Source organism: Pleurodeles waltl, chromosome 3_1 (genome assembly GCF_031143425.1).
Source record: "Pleurodeles waltl isolate 20211129_DDA chromosome 3_1, aPleWal1.hap1.20221129, whole genome shotgun sequence".
NCBI lineage: Eukaryota > Metazoa > Chordata > Amphibia > Caudata > Salamandridae > Pleurodeles > Pleurodeles waltl.
Window position 1 is genome coordinate 1,350,050,769 of NC_090440.1, and position 13,770 is coordinate 1,350,064,538.

The window sequence follows — 13,770 nt, forward strand, 5'->3', positions numbered from 1 at the left end:
ACGTTTTTGGCACGGACCCAGATTTACATGATTTTGTAAATCTGGGGTAGTGTCAAAATCCATAGGTGTTGCATGGGAAAATCCACTACAACGCCCATTGAACGCCTCCTTGGCGCACACTTAGGAAACCCATCGACTTGCGCTGCCTTGTATTCCATATCTAGGAAGCCATGCAAAGTGGCTTTGCGTGGCCACATAGATATGGTTGAGAAGCTAGCGCCACCGGAGCATTAAAAAAAAAGTGATGCTCTGGCGGTGGAAGTCTCTCATAAATATGCCCCCAAGGGCCTTATTTAGATTTCAGCAGACAGGTTCCTCTGTCAGATGTCACGGTGATCCCGCCTGCCATATCACAAATGCGTTATATCCAATGGCACTTGTAAAACGGCCAAGGATATCCATCACGTTAGTGACCGACCCAGCCTAGTGCCACCTGGCACCCGTAGTTGGTGCTTTGAGATTTTTGGTGCCTGAAAACGCTAAAACGTCTAGTAATCATATCTCCAATTCCTCTGATACTATTTTTGTCATTTTAGTGTCTATTTGTTCATTTTTATTGTGTTGTGTTTCCGACGTATTAACTGTTTTGGTACTGATAAGCTTTACACTTGTTTCCTTTAAGTTAAGCCTGACTGCTCTGTGTCACAGCTACCCAGGGCTGGGCTAACATTTAACTTAAAGTAACCTAACTGGACCTGATACAGAAAAGTTATATTAATATTTGGAGGGGTCTCACAACCACCCCAACTAATAATCCACTTTTTCACACTGTGTGTATGGAAGTTACAGAATATGTAAACCTACACTTACTGCTTCCTAGCACAGGCACCAGCCAGAGTCCAGTGTTGGGATTTCTCAGCACCTCTAAGAAGTAGGTGTGGTTAGAACTGGGAGTTTGCTGCTTTTGGGAAACTCACAACATCTGATGTCTTGGCCAAAGGTGGTGCTGTCAATGGAAGTGTGCTGGCATATGGAAGCTTACTACACCTCCAGTCCTAACTTCTTCCAGCAGGAAGGACTGTTGGGGTGGCAGTCAGTTGGGTCCAAGGGAGCTCAGGGTCCCTTACCTTCCACGCCCTGGGCAACTATGGGAATGGTGTGTTGGGTGACTAGCTGCTTAATGCACCTGCGATCACTACTAATTTCATTAAGAGGTGCTGTTGGAAAGGCGGACTGCCGGGTGAGGTGGAACTCACTGTACTTGCAGAGAAGCTTATCTCAGCAGGAGATTCTGTTCAAAAGGTGAAGTTTTAGCGGGGCTAGTGTAAGGAGGGATGAGATGAAGCTTAATGGACATGTAAATGTTTCCAGTCCCAACAGGAGGCAATGAATATAGGGACATCACACAGCACCCGCTTCAAGTCCCAGTACTGAATGCTGCTGGCTGGGCCGTGGCCATCTGTTCACCTGAAGGGTGAACCGTAGTTGTCTGCCATTTTCCCCAGGTTGTACTCACATGTTTTGTTTTCCAGAGCGGCCGCAGGCTATCTTGCCTTTCTTGTAGAGGAAATAGAGGACGGCGCCAAGGATGGCGAGCAGCAAGATGCAGACAATGATCACTACGATAAGTACGCCCCTACTTTCCGACTTCTTCAGCTCTGCAAAATACATGGATAGATGTCAGCACCTCACAACCGTAAAGATAAACATGAGCAGCGGGCAACTGATCAGAGGCTTTCGCAAACATCACCTTAAGTTGACTGCCTTTGCATGGTGATGGGTTACTAGTGAATCTATGTGATGTGATTGGTACAGGCCTAGAGGGTGAAAACAGACTTGGCATAGGGATGCCACTGGTGCTTATTAGGGAGGGCAGAACTCTTAATTATCCTGTTCACGAATGAATGGATCCACCATTTTCTTCTTCTAGATGTTTTTTTTTTTTATTGAACAAGGGTGTACTAGAGAGAGAAAGAGGCTACAATTATGTAAATGGTTACCAAACACTTGCATATTTAACCTACTATGACATCAGTAACTATCGCATGCATAGTTCGGGATTTTTTCTTACCCAAATATTTGTAGCCTACAGCTATGCATATGGGAAAATCACACACTTTGTTTTTCACATATACCACTTCCTGTTTTTATGAAATCAGCCCCAGTGAATTTAAAAGCTGCTGGTCTTTGGCAGTAGCAGGACAGATGAGGTGGGTGTGAGCAGCTGAGAGGGTAGAAGCATTTGGGATTTGGGCTTGTTGAGGGGAAACAGCACTGGGGTAGGGCGACAGCTGTGCAAGATGCTGTACTCACCTTTCCGGATGCTTTCCTCTAAAATGTACAGATAAAACGAAAGTCGAAAGAGGAATAAATGAGATGGGAAAACATATTCTTCCCCACGTCTCCACCAATACCCATTACAGGTATCAAACAATATTCCCACTCCCCATCCTCCTGCAGCATTTCGAAGCCAGTGAGCAGGTGTTTGCCTGCATGATTCCTGAGGTGCTGGCTGAAGCTTGGGCTCTTACCTGTATAAGTAGCAGTGGGAGAAGTGTCGATTGTTGGTGTTGTTGTTGTTAAAAAAACAACCCCTATGGGAACAAAAGAAACATACTGTAGGTGTATGGACAGAAAGATATGCCCTCTTTGTAGGACGCATGAAAAAACAACTTACCTAGACTGAATGGACAGAAACGAAAAACATGACAAACTCGACAACAAAATACCACATTACTCTACAAAATGTGCAAAGACAAGCTGTAACAGTCACATAGGATTAACTCCACATGAAATAAATACAAAAGAAACAAATACTCAAAGATACAGAATATCAAACTATTAAGGGCACGATTGCAAACCAACAGAAAACTCGTTCACAACGAGAACCTACCTCCAACAAAAACAAATACAAATAATAGGAAACTCATGAGCACAAACCAATATGAAATGAACCAACAAACAGTGTGTAATACAAGAGCTCACAATGCACATTGCTACACACGCCTCTCCCTACTGTTCATACGGTCAGACACACATCCAGGAAGATGGAATCCTTTCTGCCTTCCCTACATAAATTAGACTCCCATGTAGTCCCACAGGAAAACTAGGTGGAATGCATTTTCTGCCATAATTGTTCTCGGGCTCACTCTGGATCGTACTGTCTGCCTTATCATACACATGAACAAGGTGGCAAAGTCAGCACGTTTTTATCTTTGTGCATTTCTAAAACCAGACGCCAAATAATTTGAGACCAAAATGAAGACTGGACAGCAGTGGATGCTCCAGTTATCTACAGAGTGGATTTTGGGAATGCTAAACTTGCAAGTGCCACTTCATCACCTACTGCACCACTTAAGCACTTAAAGTAGTACCTTATTCAGCTGGAAGTCTGTTCACTACTGTCACAGAAAATGTCATCTCATCACCCCCCATACTGCCTAATCTATGATGGCTTTACGCCATGTCTAGGATTCCACTGAAACCCAGCAGCCTGGCAAATGACAGGCCAATTTCCTTTTTTAGTAAGTTAGACTCCAGATAGTAGAGTTGAGAAACATAATTCCAAAGATAAACTATAATTCTCAGATAGGTTTTATCAAGGGAAGTTCTCAGTCAAGGTTCAGCAAGGGGTAACAAGGATATTCCTATGTGTGATCTTTCATAGATCTAAACTGAATTAATATTCACATTTGGATGTGGTGTGGGTAACTGCTGAAAATAACATCATCAGTTTTTCTTTTTGATGAAAAATACCACTGAATTTTATCTTTCCCCCAGTGTTTAGAAATTTGTTTCCAAGATCCATAGTGTGAGGAAATGACATTTTTTGTATGATCAACCCCCACTTTTTGGACTGTTTTTTCGACTCTGAAGTGCACTGGGCCCTGCTGGCCAGGTCCCTATGCATGTGCTCTGACCCCTCAAATGCATTTACAATTGGCTAACACCTAATTGGCATATTTAACTTACTACACTCCCCTAGCATATTGCACTCTGTGTACCCATGGCCTGTAAGTTAAATGTAATTATGGATTGCAGCATTTATTGTGCCACTGCTACCTTGACAGAGTGAAACCATGATGTTGTAGGGCCCCCATTTAGTTTCCATTTCAGCTTTCCCTTTGAATTTGACATCTTTATTTAATGGTGAATTTGGCATGTTTTCCTCTAACAAGAGAACATCACACTTACTACTGGTAGGCATTGTCACCCTGTAATGTTTTCAGTGTGCTCATAGGAGACAACTCTTTCTACTCAGACTAACTAAAGATGCTGTTCTGCACCTCTGACACAGTACGATAAGGACAGTGTTTTATGACATAAACACCATCCTTGTTAGCACTTTGCACTGAGGTTATCAGGGAACTGATGTGAACTGTGAGATGCAGTCCTACCGATCCCAATGTTCTTCCTGAGAAGGACTATAGCCGTGCAGAGAGACGAATGCAGGCTGCACACCTAGATGGGCTCTTTCGTTATTACACTGAGGCCAGCTTCCTGGCACAAAATACCAAAGTATTGGGTTAGATCATTCCAATAGGTCTGGCAGATGGGTACTCCTGCTATGCCCTCTAGTGTTGAAATACTAGTGACATATAGAAGTAGTATTAGGAACAATAAACATGATTGAATTGTTCGTATCTTTCACCGTTTTAATAATGCTTATTACAATGATGTGTCTCATCTGCTTAATAATCAATGCTCACGATTTGTTTACAAAAAGATCATCTTTTTCAACAACTACTTGAAAATGTATTTTCGTAACTTTTCTTGTGACACTTTGGGCATGCAAAACTAATGTTGTGCCAAAGGCGATTACTGAGCCAGACTGTTACTGAAACAAAGACCGCTATTACACCATCGATCAGTGCTGCTGTGAAGACAATAACTTGGGTAACATCATTTGCAATATGAAAGACCATTACTACATCAGAAACCATTATGTCATCAGATAAAAATTTCAAGGATAAAGACCACTGCTGCCAAAAAGGCCATCATGTATTCAAGACCTTTCCAGGGGCTCTGCGGACCTACAACTGATGCTCCTGTTAAGCACTGCCTAGGCTATAAGAAACTTGCGGGAAACATTTTTGATGCTCCGGTCTCATAGCTGCTTGGGTTATGCTGGTATTGGTTGAAGAGTGATGAAACTCTCTGCCCAGCTCTGAAGTGTGCTCCAAAGAACGCACTTGCCATGCAGAAAAGAGACAACTACAGTTTCTAACCATGTTTAGAGGAAGGAGAACATCTAGACTTTATGCTATAAAGGGTGGATTCCTACCTTAACACTTTGAGGGCTGTTTTCTATTCTAGAACAGAAAGAACCAGAACAATATCACCTAACTAGGGAGCAGGGTACATGGCAGAGATGTCACACACAGCCTGAAAACCCCATGACTGAATATAATGTAACCCCAAAACCTTGTCTGTATTGGTCTTATATTCCACTAAAGGCCACTGAAGGATAGTCTTCCCAGTCCGACACATCGATAGACATCAGTCAACAAGACAAGTGGTTATAAGGAGACCTTTCTAGAGCAGCACAGTCCTCCAAGTCTCCGAAGAACCAGTGCCAGTCTTCTTACATAGAAACCGTCAATTCCTTTTCTAACAGGGAGAATGTAATTACAAACACTTGCCTTCTCTTGAGTAAAATGCACCACTGGATAGATTAGTGTCCAAAAAGAGGAGGCATCTAGCATGAGGCATATCCTTCCCTAATTAGAGACTACTTGAGTTGAAGGTTCAAGAGTTACAAGCTGCCCACCTGAGACACCCAGATAAGACATTGCATCAGCAATAACTACGTAAACAACTACACTCTCGGATTCAAATATGAAATATGAAGCAGTCTCAAAATGGAGAGGTGGCAAAAGGTAGCACCCACGAGTCATGAGAGACCTATGCAGCTTCTTGTCTCAGAGAAAGATGATTCGGAGAATTGGGTAGAGAAGTGAAAGAGGTATGCACAGTAAGACCTTAGCATTCGGTGCAGTTACACTAACCCTTATGTTCAAGAGGGGTTTACCTCACCTGGACCCTGACCACAGTTCATAGCAATGTCTTAATCCCTTAGCAGTAATGCATGCAGTGAAAACTATTTTCTCCACCAATATCCAGATGACCTCAGCTGTAGAAACTCATACATCTAATATAAGATTTTATATCAAGGGGCAGCTGCCTGGGGAGAATGCTTTACAGGGCTGTCATCTTACCACTGTAAACAGAAAGTAATACTTGTATCCGAATGAATAATGGGAGAGTTTTTTCAGGCACACTGGCAAGTAGCAGATTGGCTAGCTTGCCTGCAGAGAGCATACCCTCATGTAATCTCAAGAATCCACAGGGCAGTGCACTTTTAAAAACTAATGAAGTGTGTGATGCCAGCCTTTGTCACACTCCGTTTTTGGCACTCTTGACACTACCACACACTGTGCAACTGAGCTCCACACACACTCTGCAGCCACTCACGTGCATGCTAACAATCATAAGAGGAACATGAGAGGCTAACACAGACAATCACTGTCACGTCTACATGGCATGGTTTTGGTGGGCTGCCCACTTACGTTACAGCCAGAAGAGGCCGAGGCAGGAAAGAAAAAAAAACTGTTACCAAACAGAACTCTTGAACACAAATAATTGAGAGACCTAGAGTCTATCAGGAAAAGTCTGATCTGCATTTGTATTCTTCTGAAGCATTGCCCTCCCAAACAACTGCAATGAGGAATCAGTTGATTTTGGGAGGTTCATAAGGTGCCCTTTCTCACAAGCTTTTGGGGCATGCCAGAAGAATGAACAGGTCTGAAGGTACCAATCTTCCTTAAATAAGATCTCCAGGTAAGGGAATGGCCACACTAAAAGGACCCTTCTCTGACATTTCATGCTAGTAGTCAATGAAAACAGTGGCATCTGAAATTGATACATCTAATACAGCTCTTTAATAAGCATGCACTGGTGGGTGCCGCTACCCTGACACTGCTGTCTTTTACTGCCTTAGTTCAGATTGTAACCAAAGAGCTACCGGAGAACGGCTGTCACTGAGCCAGTCAGTAACTAACCTGAGAAACAGAGGAAGATCCCTCGTAATACCGACCACATAACCATGTGGTCCCTAGACTGTGGTTTCCCATTAATATTGACAGCAGTCTTGGAGGTAGGTGGTGTCCCTTTAACAACGACCTTGGGATCACAATTGGCTGTTCACTTTAATATTAAACATATGGCTGCAGTGGGTGCTGTGCGTTTAAAACAGAAGACACTCTTCCTTTGACACTAACCTTCTGCAAAGGGTGGCGCTAAATTGTATTAGGGATAAGCAAAGAGTGCAATCTCCCTTTACTTTGATCATGTGGTCAGCAACCCCCCTGTCCCTTCAACAGCAGCTTTGTGGTTTGATTTGTGTGCTGTCCCTGTTCCACTAAACTTGAGCTCTGGACATTCATATGTTTAAACGTAAATAAAGCGGTGAGGCTGCACCATAGCAGGATTGGTGGCTGACCCTGGGCTCCCCTAATCCCAACTTTGACTCTTTTAACTCGTCATATGATAGGCTGCTTACTTGCTTCCAGGCGGATGGTCTGGCTTCTGCTTCCCAGGCTGTTGGAAGCGTTGCAGGTGACACCGGACTCAAGCAGCTCGCTTGTGGCCAGCACACTGAGCTGGCTGGACACGCTGTGAGACTCCTGCCTGTGTATCTGTCATCAGAGAGGGGAGACAGAAAAAGATATATGAGGGGATGGGATTGAAGACGTGAGAGGAGAAAGGGTGGACAATATGTGGGGAGACAAATAATAGAGAACAAGCATTTGCAAAGCCTGAAGATCCGCTTTCAACGTGCCCAGGTATGTTAATTATGTTTGTACCTGCCTGGGCTAGCAAGCTTTAGCGTAAAGCTAGTCTTATCGGCCGTGTTTTGCCAAATCGAAAAATGTGCTTTCTGTGTGCAAAATCATCCATGATCAGAAGAACCCACCTCAAGGAAAATGGCTGACTTTACAAAAATATGTTAGGCTCAAATGATCACTAGCGAATTTATAATCTGCCAAGAATTGGTGCTCAAGGTTTTAGCATATGCTACCGTATTTTGCAAAAATATTTGCATAACAAATATACCATAACAAATAAACCATGTATTTTCTAATTTTGGCCTTTTGATATTGTTTAAACACAGGTTGCTTAAAATACTTGAAAGGACTGCTTTGGTCCAGGCTTTACCAAAACGGCTTTGCAGTACCTTCGCCATCTCCATGCACAGCTTTGCTATCAACTTGGTTCCTCTCACTGTCTCTATTATTAGGGTAATATCTACACTAATGTGGCCAGAACCAGAACGGACATAAATCACTTAATCATGGCCCAGGAGAAGTCACAATTATCCTGCAGTCACTTTAGTGTTTGAGATCAGAATTGCATGACCCAAGATCGCAGCCTGAAATCTCAGGAAATTGAAGCTTTTGTTACTGATCTTGCAAGACTTCAGGGCTGCCATATTGCAATAAGGCTGTTGCAATCTGCAATAAGGAAAGCCAATAAAGTCAAGTCCTGAGAAATGCATTATACAATGCACACTGCAATTGCTTTCTCCTCAGATTTAAGGTGTGAGAAAATGGACTGAATGTGACCAAACTCTAAGAATTATTTGCACTTTTAAGATGTAAAATGATCCCCCTTGCACTGTAATGGAAACACTCCATATCATACAATAAAGGGAAAATACTGTGTTGTGAGAAATGTTTACACTCTGAAGACATTGTATGATTTGTTTTCATAACGGGTAGTGACCTAAGCTCTAGTAGCAATTGTGCTTTGAAGCAAGATCTAAAAAGGAGAGAGTGTGAGTGGGAGATAGAGGAAGAGATAACAGAGTGAGAAACGTGTAAAGAAGGCAAAAAAGACAAACCAGAGGCAGAGGATCCATGCACAGGTATAAGAGAGGAGGGTGCCACTGGTGCTATGTGAGACACGGGAAGAGAGAATTTAGAGAGATGAAGAGAGAGAAAAGTATTTATAAATAAAGCTTAAGAGGCAGAAGAGTAGGTGAGAGTGATATTAAGAGTAATCGAGAAATGAGAAAAATAAAACACAGATGGAGAATTTCATACGGAGAAAAATCTATGGAGAGGAAGAAAGGGTGAGCAAATGCTGGAGAATGGACTAGATGCCCGAAAAGGCAATTAAACACTTTTGTGGTGTGGGTGGAAATGAAGTCTGAATAGACATGTGAGTGTGATGGAGATGGTATAAGTACCACAGAGCCTTCTGCATCCCACGTGATGACCGGTATTGGGTGTCCGAAGGCCTCGCATGTTAAGTTCACCATTTCGTTCTCGTACACCTGCACCTGCTGCTGCTTCATTGACACCTGCGGATGCCCTATGAGACAAGAACTCATTATTTTAGCGACCCCTCATCCCAGAAAGCAATAACCCTTGGCCCTGTAATATCATTCTAGTCCTTGACTATAGGTAACCAGCAATTTATCTTCAAGGTATGCTATGCTGCATCTGCCCCTCACACTCTGCAACACTTCACGCATATGCTTTGCAACATATGCCTCTCCGTGTTTGAATGCGAGGAAATGGGGTGTATTATATGGTGTGTAGTTGTGCAACCTCACCGTGTAATACACTTATCAAGCCCTTTAGGATTTTTAAGTTTCGTATATCAAACCTACAGTTTAACCCTGGGTAGCTGTGGCTCTGAACAACAAGGCATACAGAAAGAAACAAGTGTGAAGCATTTAAACAGCACCAAAACAATTGGAGAAGAAGTCGACACAACAAGCAAGAAATCTAAATATGGACTGTATTTCTTTTAAGAATGTGGACACCAAAATGAAAAAGATGAACTGCAGAGTTCTGGAGGTAAGAATTTACAAGTAACAATATAGCAAATCATTTCACTTCAACCGTGAACAAGCATTAGCAAATTTGACACCTAGAAACTTTTTCAACAAAAACTTATACAAGTGTCAATGCAGTCGAGTAGAGCTCCTTGGGGATGACCAACTCCAGCAGGCAGCTAGTCCTGGGGACAAACAAAACCCTCTGAAGCAGTTACCTCCACAGAAGAAGCAGTCTTCAAGCAGTTCCAGGCACTTTATCTGCGTTGCAATGGATTCCTATAGAGTGGTTCTGATGCAAGGTATAAAAAATGCTGGAGATGCTCCTAGGATGCTGTGGATACGACACGGTCAACGGGGGTCTTCCTGCAGGCACACCTAGGTGCACAAAGAAGGTACGGGGAACTGGTTGCAGGGTCGCTCTCCTACCAGAACTCCCGTCTGGTGGAAGTTCAATCACCACTTGACTATGAGACACCCAGAGTTGCAGTCACAGGTCAATTCTTCATGGGTCAATAGCTCGCCCTCTGAGGGTCCAAGCAGCTCTCTAACAGCACTCCCGGGCTCAGCAAACAAGAGTCTGTTCATCGTGTCTTGGTACCTGGTGCTGAACAGTGGCAGTGTTAGCGACTTCAAGACTTTGGCCTCCCAACGTGTCCCAGCAGGCCTCTTTATCTGTTGTGTCCCGGTGCTGCAAACAGGAAGCCAGTCAGCTAAAGCGGGGAAGTGGAGGCTTTGCCACTGCTTTAAATGGCAGCGTAGAGCCAGAAGTACACTACTGCTCTACCATTCCACTGCTGACTGGGGGACTTGTTTTACTTGGGGACCTCCAAGGTGGCCCAAGCTGTGCTGCAATCTCTAACGTACATGCACTGGGTACCATGGTACCTTGTACTAGGGGCCTACAGGTAAGTTAGCCATTTCCAGTTGGGTACAGCCACTTCAACGTACAGTTTAGGCTCAGGGCACTGGCACTGAGGTCTGGTTAGCAGGCCTTAGTGCACTCTCAGAGTCCAAAAACCAGCAGCATCAATCCAAAAACATGGGGGTGACCATACAAAAAAGAGGCATTTCCTTACACAATGCAACTTATGCCTCTCCATGTTTGGAGCATAAATTTGCATCTCAAGAAGCTCGTCCTATAGCTTGCATATAGGTAATTCTACAGCCAACACTCTTCCAATGACACACCTCTGAAAGGATGCCGAGGACTAAATGTTAATCGGAGCAATTTGGAACCTTGACAGGGGTAAGAAGAGCTATATGAGTGCTGCAATACAATGCAAATATTCCATTGTAAACCCGGTAGTGAACCTTAAACTCAGAAGTGATCCTTCAACTCAGACAATCACACTTGTGTCCTCTCCTCCAATTCCCTCATGACAGCCAAATCACTTTACTCATCATGCACACATTGCTTTCATACTACAAACAACCAACCTCACCAAAAAAAACAATTTAAATTGCAAACAGCTGGTTAGCTCTTGATGAACTATATGGTTTCCTCGAGCAACACATTCCTCAGGGATTTTAATATTGACCTGGGCAACAATAATTATTGCAAAAACCTTACATTTCTCAAAACCCTCTTTTAAGTTCAAGGTCTTGACCAACACTCCTTATCCCCGGCACAGCTGAAACATCACATACTTGCTTATAGTTGCCCACCACACTCACAACCATTGGAAAAAGGTTGGTGTGACCACTTCCAATGCTGTTAAAATGAGCTTTCTTCATACTCTTACAAGAGTCAGTGTCCCAAGTAGAAACAATCACTCAGGAATGTATCAAGCAATGGCTAGAAGAGACCCTGTGAACTATACAGTCAAAAGAGAACTTCATCATCTTTGCTGAGAAATGGTGTGAAGTAATCAACACCCCCCTATTTCCAAAGAAATTTCTCAGGCTCCCTAAAATATAGATAAACCACACCTATCCTAAGGAAACCTAAGCGTGAACAGAATCTACGATCAAATTATAGACCCATAACCAATCTCCCATGGCTCGGAAAAGCAATCATGAAATGGTTATTCATACAGCTAACTGCAGCCTTAAATGTGAAACCATCTTATTTAGTGGCTAATAACTTTAACATAAGTGGTGTATTGTAGAGAAATGCAGCTGAAAATGGCTACCTTTTGTTATTAATGGAACACCGTGCATGGGAGTCCAGGGAACAGTGCTTAATTGGTTCACTACTTGCCTATAACAGTGAACCCAAATGGTAAGAATTGGCAGCAACCCTGCCACACCCAAATTTCTGTCCTTTATGGTACCTCAGAGTTGAGTCTTAGCACCTATAGTCTTCAATTTGTATGCTACAGCACTGACATGGTTGTGAGAGATAATAGGAATATTATTACACCAATATGCTGATAATACACAGGTATACATTAAAACATCTTCGATCCAGGATATCATCTCCTGCAGTATCTCACAAGGATATATCCTAGCACAAATGTTTTCCACCTATTACAGTAAGCTGCTGAAAGCCACGAGAAGTAATGTGTGTTAAAATCCAGTAGTTTGCTGATAAGACTCAGATCTACTTGGAAACTGACTCCTTACAAGATATTTTGAAAACCTCTTTAGACAATCTGAAGGCCCACCAACTTCCTCAGACTTAATCCACAGAAAACAAAATTCATCCGACAGCACCTCCACAAAGGACAAAGACTGGATAAAGAAATGTTAGTCAATCGATTTTAACCCACTCCTTTTATCTGAAGTAAAATCTTTGGACATCTGGCTCAACAACTCCCTATCCATCTAGCTTGTATAACTTTTAATATATTTCACTCTTCTCACCCAAACTATTTAAGTTCTGTCATAAAAATCTCTGGAGGTACAAACACCAAATAAGCATAGATCACCTAAAGCTTGAATACAAAAAATGTTAAAACCCAAATAACCAATCACAATCTTTTTTCTGGAGTATCTCCTGTACTCTGGAACTCTCTCCCTCCTGAAGTGAAATGGTAGGTAACCTTCTAACTTTCCACGTGATGCTAAAAACGTTTTTTTTAATTGCTAGCTTACAAAGTCCTACAACAAATTTAACTCCTGCAGCAAACTTAACCCCTCTAAAGAACTTAATTACTAAAATTCTCTTATTTCCTGCTCTTCTTCTCCTCTTCACTGCCTCCTTCTTGTCCTCTCATCCCTCCTTTTTTCCCTCTCTTCATCCCATCCCCACTTTCCATCTTCTATCCTCTTATTCTCACCCACTTCCTTTTCTCAAGCTTCTTTACCACCCAATCTATGTTGCCCTTTCCGCTTCCCTTTACCTTACACCCCTTCTCTATCACCTCTTCTGTCACCCCTCAGTCTACCTTGCCCCTATCTCCCTCCATACTCACCTCAACCACACCTTCTTTTTTTGCAATTTCCTCTCCTGACTCTCGCTTATGACGGTTCTTCGCTCACCTTTTATCAACCAGTTTCTGTTCTATCAAATGTCCTCCCCACAGCCTATCCACCCACTCTTCTTCCTATCTTCTCTTATTGCTAGTTTGGAATTGCTGTTTGCTAGTCTAGCTACACTCTCTTCTTTCCCAACTTCCTCTCCTATGGCTTGCTTTTTTTATGTTCTTAACTGTTTTACTCTTGGTCATTTCTGTTCCTTTGAATATCCTAATGAAATTGTAGACCTTGTATTGTTTAGTTAATTCCCTGTAAATCATGCTGATGTGATCTAGTAGGAGGGTGCTGTAGAAATATATCAAATAAAATAAATCACTCTTTGAAAAGTGCTCAGTAAGTTGCAGCCGTTGATAAGAAAACGCTATCTGTAACTCAACCCAAAAATATCCCTTTCACCTAAACCCAAAAGCATCTTTGACCCTGAACAGCTCAAGGAACTAAGGTCTACAGATTTCCTACCTGTTGTCTCCCCACAGTCACCTCCCCAGGTTTTACACTTAAAACGTTCCTTTAGATGATACCTAATGTAACCAGAGTCCTAAAAGCACAAACGTCCATCTATA

The 13,770-nt window shown here is 42.6% G+C and overlaps 1 protein-coding gene across 2 annotated transcripts in view; it reads right to left on the minus strand.

Annotated features, from left to right (window-relative positions):
* Positions 1-13,770, minus strand: part of MCAM (melanoma cell adhesion molecule) — a 172,792-nt gene that overhangs the window by 25,425 nt on the left and 133,597 nt on the right. For both annotated transcript variants that reach the window (XM_069224843.1, XM_069224844.1), the window contains exons 11-14: positions 9,191-9,315; positions 7,502-7,637; positions 2,472-2,534; positions 1,457-1,598 (exon numbers count right to left, since the gene is read on the minus strand). In XM_069224843.1, the coding sequence (XP_069080944.1) occupies positions 1,457-1,598; positions 2,472-2,534; positions 7,502-7,637; positions 9,191-9,315 (466 nt within the window). The remainder of the gene's footprint in view (positions 1-1,456; positions 1,599-2,471; positions 2,535-7,501; positions 7,638-9,190; positions 9,316-13,770) is intronic.